A 13,363-nucleotide genomic window follows, 5' to 3' on the forward strand; every position below is an offset into this window, starting at 1 on the left:
TCAGGGTAATGGGGAAATTAGAGAGACAGTCACTTTTCCATGAAAAGCACGCCGCTATACCAGGCTGGCCCCAGTTAAAGGTACAGTACCTGCATCCTGTCACGCAGGCTGAAGAGGTCCTCCTGGGCAGACTGGTTGAGCAGACGTCCTAGGGAGCTGAGCCAGGCTTGGATGTTCTCCTGTACACTGTGGGCCAGGGGCTCTAAATTGAGTCGGATTATGTGCTCATCCCTCAAACGGGGCTGTGCTGCCACCTCCTGGCTGACTCGAGCATAGAACTGAAGCTTCTCGTCATAGGCGACACAGGTAGGTTTCTTGGCTGCAAATTTCTCCATGACAATGGCCTTATCCAGCTTCCACAGGGGCCGGTACCGCTTCCAGCGGCCAAGGTAGCGACCCACGGTACTCAGTAGGCGCTGTGCATTCTGGGAGATGGCCAGGGCCTGTTCATTAACCTCTGGGTGCTGGCACATGTCGGTGTAGAAACTGAACACCACAGGTTCGTCCTCACCGTCAACGCGTTGAGGGGGGCACTCTATGCAGGTTCCATGCATCCAGCGAACAAACCGCTGGCAAGGTAAAATGACAAAGTACATTCATATATTTTAAAGAAGTATATGTAACATTATCTCATGTACAGACTGGCATCCTAATCCAGGTTGTATCCCTGTCTCATGCCCTATACTGCATGGGATAAATTCCAGGCATATCCCAGCCTAATCTGGAAATATTTTCCGTGTTGGTTAATTCACTGCTGTTTTGTCTTGGATAATTGATTATCTTTCTTATATTTTGGTCTGCATTGCTTTGTTATGTGATATTCTCCAAGTGTCCCCCTGGAAAACCTCAAGTAGTAAATACACAATTCTTTACTCACTGTTTGGTATTCATAAGCCTTTGAATTAATTGTATGTTATTATGTAAACTGTATGACCTGGCTCACCCTGGTGCTCTCCACACAGTCTCGGACACACTGCATTAAAAGCTTGTACACCTCGCTGCTTTTTGGATGCAGCACGATTTCTGGCGCAGAGAGGATCGTCTCGATCTTAAACAGAGCGACGTCACCCAACAGGGCTGCATTGAAACCCTGAAAGTTCCTATTGACGAAGAGAAGATGTTAGTGAGCAAAGCTCAGCAGAGAACCCTGTCTGAGCCAGGCTATTGATGTTGGGGCAACCCACCTTAGCAACATTTTGATGAGGGCATCACAGACCTTGCGTTCCCAGTGGCCATAATACGGGGCCATTCGCTTTGCTTTACCGCTGTTGGTCTGCATAATTAGGCTCTCCATTTTGGTCAGCAGGGGGCCAATGGCACTGTACTTCCTGCTCAGGTGGTTCACATCTTTGGCTCTCTCTTGCTCAATCAGCTCACAAAACTCCTTCACTCCTGAAGAGACAAGAGAGCGATGGAGAAAAGAGCAGATGCTGCCACCTTGGATAGCTGGATCTAGGAGAGTGCTACACATCCCAGACCCAAAATGAGAAGGATTTGGTGCATATGTTATGTCATAATATGGAATAGGTGATTCATTCATTCATTCATTCATTCTCCACCACTTATTTGGGGCCAGGATCTGAGGGGAGCAGGGATACCCAGACCTCCCTCTCCCCAGCCACCTCCTCTGGAGGAATATCAAGGTGTTCCCAGGCCAGCCAAAAGATGCAATCTCTCCAGCGTTTCCTGGGTCTGCCCAAGGTCTCTTCTCAGTTGGACATGCATGAAACACCTCCCCAGGGAGGCATCCAGGAGGCATCCCAGATAGATGTCAGAACCACCTCAATTGGTTCCTTTCGATGTGGAGGAGCAGCAGCTCTACTCTGAACTCTAAGGCTGAACCCAGACACCCTGTGAAGGAAGCTCATTTCTACCGCCAGTACCCACAATCTCATTCTTTCAGTCACTACCCAAAGCTTGTGACCATGGGGGAGAGTAGAAACGTAGATCGACTGGTAAATCGAAAGCCCATGTTTGAATATAAGGGGGTTCCGGAATACACCTGGCACCAGCGTACCCTACGCCGCAGTTCCAAGATCCATTTTGTAATCAGATCTGCGACTGCATGTTTTTGATACCTTGGTAAAAGAGAGGAGAGGAGCTGAGCTGTCAAATGATCACCACCTGGTGGTGAGTTGGATCAGATAGCGGGGGAGAATGCCAGATGGACCCAGCAGACCTAAACGCATAGTGAGGGTGCACTGGGAGCGTCTGGAAGAGGTCACAGTCCAGGAGATCTTCAGCACACACTTCTGTGTGTATGATATAGTGAGCATACGAGCATAAACTGCATAAAATTGTCCCAATATAATAAAGATTGTAGAAATTGACAAAATGCAAATATAAGTCCAATTTTCTGGGACTATGGAAAATGCTTCTTACTGATGTGCCCTGAAGGACAATCTGCATGTGTAGACAAAGTGAAAAAGCACAGTGTCATACCTGGTAGCCCCTGTGCTCTGTCAGGGGTTGGGAACTTGAACAGGTTTGCGGATTCGATGGATTGCAATTTGACTTCAATATCCCTCTCGTTCTTCTTAATTTGGTTTACTAGTGACTCAAACTTAGAGATGGCCAGGGCACCACGACTGATGAACTCAGAGATGCCTACAGGGAACAAACACACACATATAACAGAGAACACAGAAAACCACCATAATAATGAGACATCCCTAGAAAAGTAGTTGAGGTTAAAAACCTTGTCAGGGCCCAACACTGAAATGGTTGTTCTGCTGGCCACAGAGTCCTGACCCACTTAACCAAACACTGCATATTTTTTTCTAAGAGAAACCCGAAGCACATTATAATGTCAAGGATTCTAATACTATACCTTGTACAGCACTTCTCAACTTCGTCTAAACATATAAATTGTGAACCAGGTTTTGGCATCAAAAACAAGTAAAGGTCAGCATTACTTCTTGCTTCTTCTGGTACTTTGAAATAATACACCCAAGGTGCAGAACTTTACTAGGTGTCAAAGTACTGAAGTGACAGATCAGGGACGTGGGCCATGGGTTACCGAGGGCGTTCCAGTTGAGCTGCCTGTGTCCAGCGCGCATCACCCTCCTCAGCTCGTGGATTTGCTCGGCCAAAAGGAGAAACTCTGCGTCGTCCAGGGAATCTATCAGGCTTTGGTAGCGGTTCACCAGGTTCTTCAGCCCATCAACGGACCTTCAAGCAAGATGTTTGGGCACATACCACATAGCGCGTATTTCGGTGTGTGGATATTGGATTTGGACCTGCAACGCTGCTATACCTACATGCTGTGTTTCAGTGTGTAGTGCTGAGATACCTACCTGAGGAACCTTTCCTCCTGCAATGCGACGTTGCGTGCAAGGTCAGGCACAGGGAATCCCAGTCGTTCCATATACTTGGTCTCGGAGATGATCTCCTTCAGCTCAAGTGGAAAGTTTACCAAAAAGTAAACATCCCTCTTCACATCTTGGTCCCCCACAGGCAAAATCTGAATAAAAAGCAGCCAGTACAATGACCATTTTGAATACAACTGAAAAACACTGTTTATTGTGAGCAGCAAAAGTGTTTGAGAGACTATGAGGTGACTTCACCAGCTCAGGGGCGGCTGGGTCCCTAGTGTCAGTCTCGGAGCTGTTGCGAGTGATTAATATGGTTCTTTTCATCAGCAAGGGGACGATCTGCTTTGTTTCTTCTTGCCAACGCTCATGCTTCTCCACCTCATATTCTTTCATTTTCATCCCTACTTCCAGGTACTTCTGCTTGGCCTACACCAGACAATAATCTACATTAAAATGCTAGCTCAAATATTCAAACATGTTTCCTCAGTTTAAACCTTCGAATACTTGTGACATTACATCAGAGCCACCGAGAATCATGAATGGAGACCTCGGACTAAGGAAGACAACATGATCTACCGCTTTGCCCTGCTCTCCCTCTAACATCTCTGGCACTTCGAGGAAGCGGATGATGGTGTGTTTGATCCGATGGAAGAGTGAGCGCTCCCAGTAAATGCTTCCGGCTACAGGTGGCTGGTTTTTGTTCAGCGGGGGATTGTCCTTGTCCTGCTCAAACAGCCTGCTGATGGTATCCACCTGCCACCAGAAAAATGCAAATGGTATGAAGAGCCGAAACAAACAAGAGGAACATTAATGGAGAGAGACTAGAAACAAGGAGAACAGCAGTCTGAAATAATAATAATAATACATCAAAACTCTATAAGATGTTAAGGGAAGAACATGCTTAAAAACATGACATGGATTATTTATGAAGGTTTATACCTGAACCTTGTTTTTAATCCTAGTGGAGAAATTCTCTCTATTAACTTGGTTGGGAGAGGCACCCACAGCAGTGGGGGTTAAGGGCCTTGCTCAAGGACCCGCAGATGTGCCGAGGCTGGACTCAAACCAGCGACCTTCTGATCACTGGCACAGAGGCTTAGCTCACTGAGCCACAGGCTGCACCCAAGTGGTGCACTTCCAGGTGAGATTCACTGCTTATGTAATTCTTACGGAGTTCCCTAGCATTCTGCTAAAATGAACACTTATTCACATAAATTTTAAATGCTGTACAATTCGTAGGGCTTATAAACGCCGATGCCCTTTGTAGTGACATTGAAGATATGATACACTGCCTATGACGGTCGTAACACGCTGACAGGGCTACAGTTTTGAAAAGTCGAAAAAACATAAGACTCTGTGCGGGAATATTATATAAACTGATGCCAATAATAGAATGACATTATAAGGAGAGTTAAAAATACCTCTTTGCAATATTGTGCCAGAATGTCATTGAACTTCTTCATCATCTGGGTGTTAATGGTGTCCCTGGAGCGAATATGCTTGAACTTCAGCAGCATGTCGAAGGCCGTCTCTGCTGAGCGCAGCATCTTGAAAGACTGGTTTATGAATTCGATGGCTACTCCCTCTATGGTCTTTGCAGATGGTGAAGCAGGTCAGTGAGAAGGGGGTGGGGGTGATTAGCAATAGCCAGGGCCAAATGTAAAGGGAATGACAAAGGAAAGCAGGAGAGGCTATTAAAAGTTCTTGTGCTCACCTGGACTTTAGTCCTGAAGTCCTGCATCATCAGCTTCCAGCTGCTTGCACTATCGATGCTGAATGGGTCAAAGCTGAGCTCTTCCATGGGCAGCACCAAGTCATCCACCCTGCTGAGCACCTCGTCAATCTGTTTGGGTTCGCCGGTCACTGCCTTTAGCTCCGGGCCAAAAATGTTGCAGAACTCCTCTTGAATCTGCAAACCACAACACAGCCTTCACACACATAAATTTCCACTGAAAGGATTATGCATTACTTTGATTAATATAAACATCTATAATATCTTGAGTTCATCAAAAAACAGCTTTAACCAATTAGGAAATCTCTCCTTTTCTAGGTAAGGAGGCAAACAAATAAACGTACTTAAAATGCATGATGAGTATATTTCATTTATTTTAATCTAAGACAATGGCTCTCAAAACTCGCGTCTCAAGGAATCCCATCCGTATTTTATAGGTTTCACCATACTAGCGTAAAAACCTTTATGCTAGTCAAGTACCTGTGGTACCTCCAATCGGTTTGGGAAGCACTAGTCTAGAGCATCAGCAAACTAAGGGGCTGGCACCCAGCTTCAATCCCCATGTGGCCGAGCTCCTCCCTATGCAGAAGGACAGCCTGGCTGTGCTATGTAAAGGCGAATGGGCTCAGGCGACCTGCAGTATGTCGTAAATATCCTGGCAGATGGTGGCCATATAGTCCGTCCGTTCAAACAGCTTCTTGCGGTCAAATTCCCAGCGCGAGTCCCGGCCCGACATCTCGATCTTTGCTCGCACGTCCATGTAGCAGCTTTTCCACAGCTCCAGCACCTGCTTTCCGTCGTAGGCTTTGGCTTTCGCCACATCTCGCCTGTCTCTGCCCAAAGTTAATCAATAAAGACAATAAACTAGCTGCTAATTGCTGCATATATTTAAAGATAAAGAAATAATTATATAAAGGTTGACCGAGGCTGTGGGCAAAATAAGCAGTTAAGGGACTTGGACTTGTCAGAAGTTACAAATCCAGCTGAACCAAATAGCCTTACATATACAACACATGTTGTGTACATTTCATTCACAAAGCAGAAGATCTTTTCAAAGGTAACTTCCAACACTGTATATGTAGAATGTCATATATTAGACCGCACTTGTATTAATGAACATATTATATCAATAGTTAACTTGGTGTTGAAGTCACCACAACCCTGTTCTGTCGGTGGATATGGAATATGGATGGACAGGATTGAAGTTTGTGGTTTTGCATAAGAAAGATAAATGTGGACAGTCATGAAGTGAGGAGCTGTGTAAGTTGAGCGGGGAGCTCACCTGAAGATAGAGCGGACGCTGACCACTCTTGCCACCCGTTCCGACAGCTCCCAGGCGACGCGTTCCATCAGTGGCACCAGCCGCTCATCCTTGTTGTAGTGGCTGGAGATGATCCACACCATGCGGATGCCATTCATCATCACTGGGATAGTCTCCAGGACCACACGAAAGTTTGACCCTGTGGCCAGGTTCTGGGGAAGAACAAGTTCAATACCCATGAATCTGTACATTTTTCATTAACTGTAAAGCAAGTTAGGGATGTGGTGATCCAGAATGATCCAGAAAATGCAGGAAATTATGGAGACACACTGGTATATAGAATTTAACTCACAAACACACATATAAAATCACACTCATCTAGATGCAATTTACAGCCTTTGCTGCACCTAAACGGAATGTTTTCAGATTGTGGGAGGGAACTGAAAAGGGAGAACATGCAAACTTCACACACAGAGCTCCAAGTCAACAACTGCAAAACCTTACAGGGAGCAACAGAACGTGCTGAACCAGAACTGATTAATAATTTTGAATAGGGGGGTATTCCACAAAGCAGGATTAAGGGAAATTCTGACTTATTTCGACAAGTCTGACTCATTTAAACGGGAGTTCTGTTCCATCAACGTGTCTTAATACGAATACCTGCTGAGCTACTATGGTAACTTAGGCGAATGAACAAGTCTACCCAGGACCATGTTAACTGACTCGCTTAATTAAGCCTTATCTCAAAGAAAGTCCAACGTGTGGGAACAAGATCCCAAAAGAATCCCAAAAGATCGTTCCGTCAGACAAAATTCCGCGCTCTCACTACTCATGTCATGTAATAAACATAACAGAGCCTATAAAATCACGTCTCAGCATTCTAATTAATACCAAAATAATTAAAATAAAAGCGTACCCATGCTACAAAGGACAAACATGAAATGCAATGACTCTTATTGAAAAAAAAGTCTGTTAAAATAATATGAACAGGAAGATATTTTTATATTTCGTTTAGTCACTGTGTACTTTGAAAGTTTATTAGTAAAATAGCAAAGACAAGATACGGTTATTTGTGGAGAACATTTCACACGGACGCAATTGAAAGTATTTTACAGAGATCAAACAATACTGAATAACATTATACAATAAGAATAACGCGCGAACTTGATTATGGGGATCGAGCCAGGAACTTTCGCGGTATAAGGCGACAGCACGAACCACTGTACCACCATGTCACTGTATTAGGCATTTGTAACATTTACATAGCTTACGCATTTAGTTTGTCTGCAATTCATTGCCAAGCTATCTCTCTGGCTTTATTAATGGCCACAGTATTGCCTTTTTAGCGATTACGTCTTTGTATTTTTCATACAGCTCAATCAGCAGCGTTTGTTCTGGGGCGGGAAAAAAAACACCGCTCTCGTTTTACACGCGTTATGATTCATTTGATCGATCTATCGTTCATCTATTCATGTGGGTTTCTTAAATATCTCAGGTGTGCGCACTAAGTGAGACTATGCAAGTCTGTCTTGTATGAGCCTTGATTAATTAAAGTGGAACCGGGTTAATTGAACGACATGAGACTTAGTTTAGAGATGGCGCTAGTTTGAGTCTGACTTTTTTGGCAATGTCTGGCTTTCTTTAGCTACTTTCATGGAATTACCCCCCCCCCCCCCCAGACCTTAAATATAGAATTGAAGGGTCACATGTAAACAAATACTACAAACAATCTCATACAGCAGACAAAATATGATCCTTCATGCCTTCAGACCTTGAAGTGCCTCTCCAAAGTGCTGAGGAAGCGCACATTCTCCACTGCTTCTACATGCAACTTTCCAAGATCCAACATGGTCAGTTCCAGGTTCTGCATGACGACCGGGTTGGCAAGGTTCACTGCATCCAAGACCTTCCTCACCACAGGCATCTTCAGCTGCTCGTTCAAGGCACTTAGGACTGCAGCCCGTTCTCGCCAGAAGTCTATTTCTGCCATGGGGCCTGGGGCCTTGGGGGAGGGGTTGGGAATAGACAAATTATAACCAAAGAATCCACAGAAAGCAAACATCATAAACACTGGTGGTGGTTTGACCTCACCTGTGGTTTCTTCTTCTGCTGTTCCTCAATGACTATGAAGATCTGGGTCTGCCAATTTATCACACATTGTTCCAACTTCTCCACAACCTCTGGCATGGAAGCCAACAGATCTGCCTCCTGGGCCAGGTCCATCTCAGGAATAAAGAGCTTGATCTCACCTGTGGAACCAGACCACCACCGTTAAACTGAACTGAAATTACATACAATGATGCTAATGAACAGACATCTTCCTCCAGAAGTAAACATCAACAAATGTGCACAGACCTTCCACCTGCTGGAGAGTTCTATCAATGTGGCTGTGGAACTTGTGGACGCTGTTCAGAAGTTCATCCCGAATCACGTGCGCACTGTATGATTCCATGGGTTTCGGCTCTGTGAATTCCTCTGCTTCAGACCTGTGTTGCAGGTCCTTGGCTTTGGCTAGCTGCTCCACCTGGTTGTAGCCACCACCAGAGACCTTTAGCTGGTTGATGGTGAGTTGTGGTATACATACCTGTAACAGGGACAATTAATCAGTTGACTCTTGTGTGTTAGCAGACTGCCCACATATGCCCTCGAGGTTTCAGTCTCAAACATCTGGGCCCTGTACTACATACGTGACAGAGAACATTCTTCAGCATCAGCAAGGAGTGTCCATTCAGCATTCCTGTCTCCAGCAATCGTGGCATCAAATTGTTGGCTTCGTTTATATCCAGTGGCTCAATGATGGTCTCTATAATACATCCACAGTGGAAGTCATTCTTCCTCTAATGGATGTAATGATGCTTATGTTACATTATATTCAAGAAAAAGATGGATCCCATTCCAGGAAGCTCAGAGTGTGAGGCTGGATACACATTAACATGCAAACAACAAGCAAGTTAATGACTCAAACCCACCTGAGGAACGGAAGTAAACTAAGAGGTATTCCTTATAAACATAGGGGGAATATGCAAACTCAACACACAGAATTAGCATGAGAATCAAATTCACAGCACTAGAGGTACAAATATTCAGTTTCAATTTCCTGGGTCCCACCCTGAGCTCCTCACCTCTGGTGTTTCGAAGGAAGTAAAAGATACTGGACTTTGTGAACATCTCTGGGACAGTGTTGATGGCCACATGCAGCTCTATGTGATACAGAGTCTGGACCTCAATCCTCTGGAAAACAAAAGCAAAAGGCTGATTGGTTCTTTTTAACCCTGACTGAGAACCTGTTTAAAGGCAGCTAAAGCAGGGCTCAAAGGTCATCCCTGGAACAACAGAAATGAGAAAGTCAAAACTATTTGCAAAATTTGGTGACCTTGGCCATCTTACAGTGAGACTTTTCTTGTGTTCAACGTCTGGGATTGTCCCAAATCCAGGTGTGACACTAAGAGAATCACCCACATGGTCACTGTTTTCTGCAGGTCCACCAAGGGAAAAAAGAGAGAAAATTCAGTTAATGTAAAATATAAATACTGTAGCCCATGGATCACCGAATAGATTGGTGTGGTTATAATTTTTAGAGCATCTTAATTAATAAAAGCCTGAATGTGTTCCTCTAAACAAAAACTTCTGACTTTTCTGACTTTTTCAAAAGCAAGTGTATATGATTTTACGCCCTCCTCCCTCGCCTTGTTCAGATGCAAGTGTTTATTTTACTTGCATCTTCTCTTCAGACCAATATTCTCAGTCCAAATGAAACTCCGATAGACAATGGACTGTTTAAAAATAGAGCATGCTTACTATTTGGTCTGAGTACTTTCTGTTTTGAAGTTAATTAGGAGATCATGGATTCTTCCCTGTGCAGATTTATTAGGCAAACTATTATTACTACTAAGATGGGTCAAAGAAGTGTAACAATTTCTGTTCAAAAAGTCCTGTCAGAGGGATACAAAACAATTGAAATTGCCACATTTTTTTTAATGTGACCACTGTACAATCAAGCAATTTGTAGCCAAAGTGGATGGAAGGCACAAACTACCTGCTAATGATTTGCATAAAATTAAACAGAAACTCTTTAGCATTAAATGCTACCATATTTCAGAGCTGCAATGTGAATGGAATCACTAAGTGAAGTACTGTGTGACATCCCTAAGGTCACAATGGCTGAAACACGACATCCACTCAATAAGGCACACACGGTAAGATGCTAAGAACGGGTATGGACTCGTCTCGAGAAGGTTTTGCGGCTCTTGATAGAGCAGATGGAAGTTCCCGTAAATAGATACCTTCTTCAAGCACCAACAAGGTGGAGGAGAGATGATGTCGGCTGCAATTATCAGGGATAAACTTGTAGGATCTTTCAGACTTACAAATGGTTTAAACACAAACTCCAAGATCTACACCCAATTTCTAGAATATACCGGTACAAGAAAAAGTCAGCAGCTTTCAAAAAGGTTGTGATATGTAGGACAATGCCCCTTCCCATCAATCATTTCATACATTAAAAAGACTTGAAAGGTGATCAAACTGTGAGCTGGCTCCCATCATCGCCTGACTTAAACCCCATTGAGAAATACTGGGACTTATTAAAACTTGATTAACCAAGGTGGTATGCAGTACACTTCTCAGAGCAGCGACTAGGTGGGGGCCCTAGCTGCCTCAGCTAAGATGGGACATTATTAAATAAAACACCTGATTGGATCAATGGATAACAGGCTCTCGATGGTCACTGAGAATAAAGGTGGCTATACAAGGCATTAAACATGCTTCATTAGACTGTATAGAAAGGCTGATAGTTTATTATCTTTATGGACAGAATAGCTAAAACAGTGTTTTAGTATTAGTTCAATTGATTGTGAATAAAGAATAATCCACACAGTTTCAGATTGCCTATTAAATGATACACTGATAATCGAGAGTTTTTCCTTTTTTTGTTTGTGACATATAATACAACATTTTCTCTCTAAATAAAATCACTTAGAAGAAAAGAAAACAACTAAATTCACTTTTATAGCTGTCTTAGATTTGCTGAAAATTATCTACAGCTGGGATCTCAAACTCGAAGTACCTGGGGGCCACTGGCTATGTGGTGATCCCCAAGGGAGACATCACACAACTAAAAAATCCCATATTTTTCTAACTTAAAATTTTCCGTTCATCTATAAAAATGGGTCTCTGATCAATTACAGGAAGAATATAACAGTACCAGGTAGAGATGAAACATTACGAAAAATTAACATCACGATTATATAGCGACCAAAATGATGTTTCAGTTTTAACGCGTTATTGTTAAAAAGTGCTGAAAATATTCAAAAAGTATTGATACACAAACTGCAATCATTTCACGGAGCTCTATGTTGAAAACCAGAAATAAAGTCAGCAGCACTATGAACTTTTTGTTTGCATAAACATTAAAATAGGAACATGGGCAATACCCAAATAAACATATGAAAACCATAGAATCTCCTAAGAGTTCAGCTGAACTTCAGACAAATACAATTAATGCCGTAACATCGCCGTTACGCTGGAAAATTCATATGGAAGAAGGAAACAAACTGGTATATACTGTTCTGTTTCAAGAAGTGGCTCAGAGGCTGACAGGCGTTACACTACACCACTAACAACATGTACTGTTTTTACAATCGTATGTAACACTGAAAGTTTCAGTTTATGTTACTGACAAACTATTAGCAAGTTAGGCGGACAAACACAGACATTTCCCCCCATTCCGAAGTTGCAACATCATGCACTAAGCTAACAGTTAACTAACTTGACATGCGCTATATTGTAGCGGGTGGTGGTCACGAAGAAAATCAAAATACAACCACACGTACACTAAACTTTATCCTCTTAGAATGAAAAATCTCCTGTAACTACTATAAGCTGTTTTTACTGACACAAAACAACCCCACGTTGCATGTCGCGCATGCGCACTTGCGTCTGGAAGACTTGCTACCGTAGGTTGGAAATTGGAAATCAATTAAAAGCAAAATAAACCGATAAAGATTGATTTTGATTTGAGGGCCATATTAAATAGTAAAATAATACCATATTTGTATTATTGTGAGCCGTATGTGGCTCACGGGCCGGTCGTTGGAGACTTGATCAACAGGAATAAGATTTCTCTAATAATTCAGCACGCAGTGTATATGACATACAGTAGACATAAAATAAATTACAAAAGTCTATTCATGCAACTCGATCTATACAGTATATTTAGGTTGAGAAATACAACGTGTGCCGTTGTGGTCCTGGGTCCAGCTTTCACTGATTCCAGACGCACCTCTTTCACTCCGAGGCTCAGTGGACTCGCACAGGATGGCTTGACCCTCCATCTCAGTGATGCCATCCCCATTTACAAAGTCCTCTGCATCTTCTGGAACGAATTTTACGATTATTATACGGTTTTTAAACTCTGGGTTTTAACTGTAAAATCCTTGAGCCAAAAATATTTAGTTTGTATCCTGCATGAGCATTATAATATGCAGCGAATTAAATATCAGAGAACTAAATTCCCGTCCTCACCTACGACCTGTACTTCCACTTCGACCTCCTCCTCCCGCACCGTTTTGAAGAAAAGCAGCATAGATGTGGACTCCTCAGCCGTAACCTCGTTCAGAAACCGGGCGATCTTCTGCTCCTCTTCCCCATCCCCTCTCCCCAGCAGCTCCTTGAAGCAACCCGCTTCTGGCAGGTAGAAAGCGGCGCACACGCGGTTTCGTATCCACTCAACGCGGGGGTCGTCAAATTCCATCTTCTCGTTCCAACCGGCACACGAACTACCGAAATTACACCCGCCGACGGGGTCTGAGGATGTCCAAACCGTCGGAACCTCTCAGTTCCTGAAGTTGGAAGTTTGGTGTTGCTATAGCAACCACGTAGCTTCACTTCCTCTTGATTCTAGTTCCTCTTCCACAGCCACTCCCCCCATTTATTTTTGGTACTTTTTAATGGAGGAAATTCAATACTAATAATAATAATCATCATTATTATATATAATGATTTTAAACAAAGCTACAAATCTTCATAGGCTGGGACATATAAAATAGCGGTTCTCAA

General features: G+C 43.2%; 1 protein-coding gene across 1 annotated transcript in view; it reads right to left on the reverse strand.

Annotated features, from left to right (window-relative positions):
* The window catches only part of dnah10 (dynein axonemal heavy chain 10), a 43,106-nt gene extending 29,855 nt beyond the window's left edge, over positions 1–13,251 (reverse strand). The window contains exons 1-20 of the mRNA XM_049002949.1: positions 12,830–13,251; positions 12,588–12,680; positions 9,695–9,780; positions 9,430–9,538; positions 8,995–9,110; positions 8,663–8,891; positions 8,399–8,556; positions 8,079–8,309; positions 6,329–6,519; positions 5,681–5,879; positions 5,029–5,223; positions 4,736–4,906; positions 3,891–4,067; positions 3,567–3,740; positions 3,297–3,463; positions 3,020–3,171; positions 2,443–2,607; positions 1,185–1,392; positions 944–1,100; positions 90–569 (exon numbers count right to left, since the gene is read on the reverse strand). Of these exons, the coding sequence (XP_048858906.1) occupies positions 90–569; positions 944–1,100; positions 1,185–1,392; positions 2,443–2,607; positions 3,020–3,171; positions 3,297–3,463; positions 3,567–3,740; positions 3,891–4,067; positions 4,736–4,906; positions 5,029–5,223; positions 5,681–5,879; positions 6,329–6,519; positions 8,079–8,309; positions 8,399–8,556; positions 8,663–8,891; positions 8,995–9,110; positions 9,430–9,538; positions 9,695–9,780; positions 12,588–12,680; positions 12,830–13,058 (3,687 nt within the window). The 5' untranslated portion in view covers positions 13,059–13,251. The remainder of the gene's footprint in view (positions 1–89; positions 570–943; positions 1,101–1,184; positions 1,393–2,442; positions 2,608–3,019; positions 3,172–3,296; positions 3,464–3,566; positions 3,741–3,890; positions 4,068–4,735; positions 4,907–5,028; positions 5,224–5,680; positions 5,880–6,328; positions 6,520–8,078; positions 8,310–8,398; positions 8,557–8,662; positions 8,892–8,994; positions 9,111–9,429; positions 9,539–9,694; positions 9,781–12,587; positions 12,681–12,829) is intronic.
* Between the last annotated feature and the right edge of the window lie 112 nt (positions 13,252–13,363).

The sequence above is a fragment of the Brienomyrus brachyistius genome, chromosome 2 (assembly GCF_023856365.1).
Source record: "Brienomyrus brachyistius isolate T26 chromosome 2, BBRACH_0.4, whole genome shotgun sequence".
NCBI classification, from domain to species: domain Eukaryota; kingdom Metazoa; phylum Chordata; class Actinopteri; order Osteoglossiformes; family Mormyridae; genus Brienomyrus; species Brienomyrus brachyistius.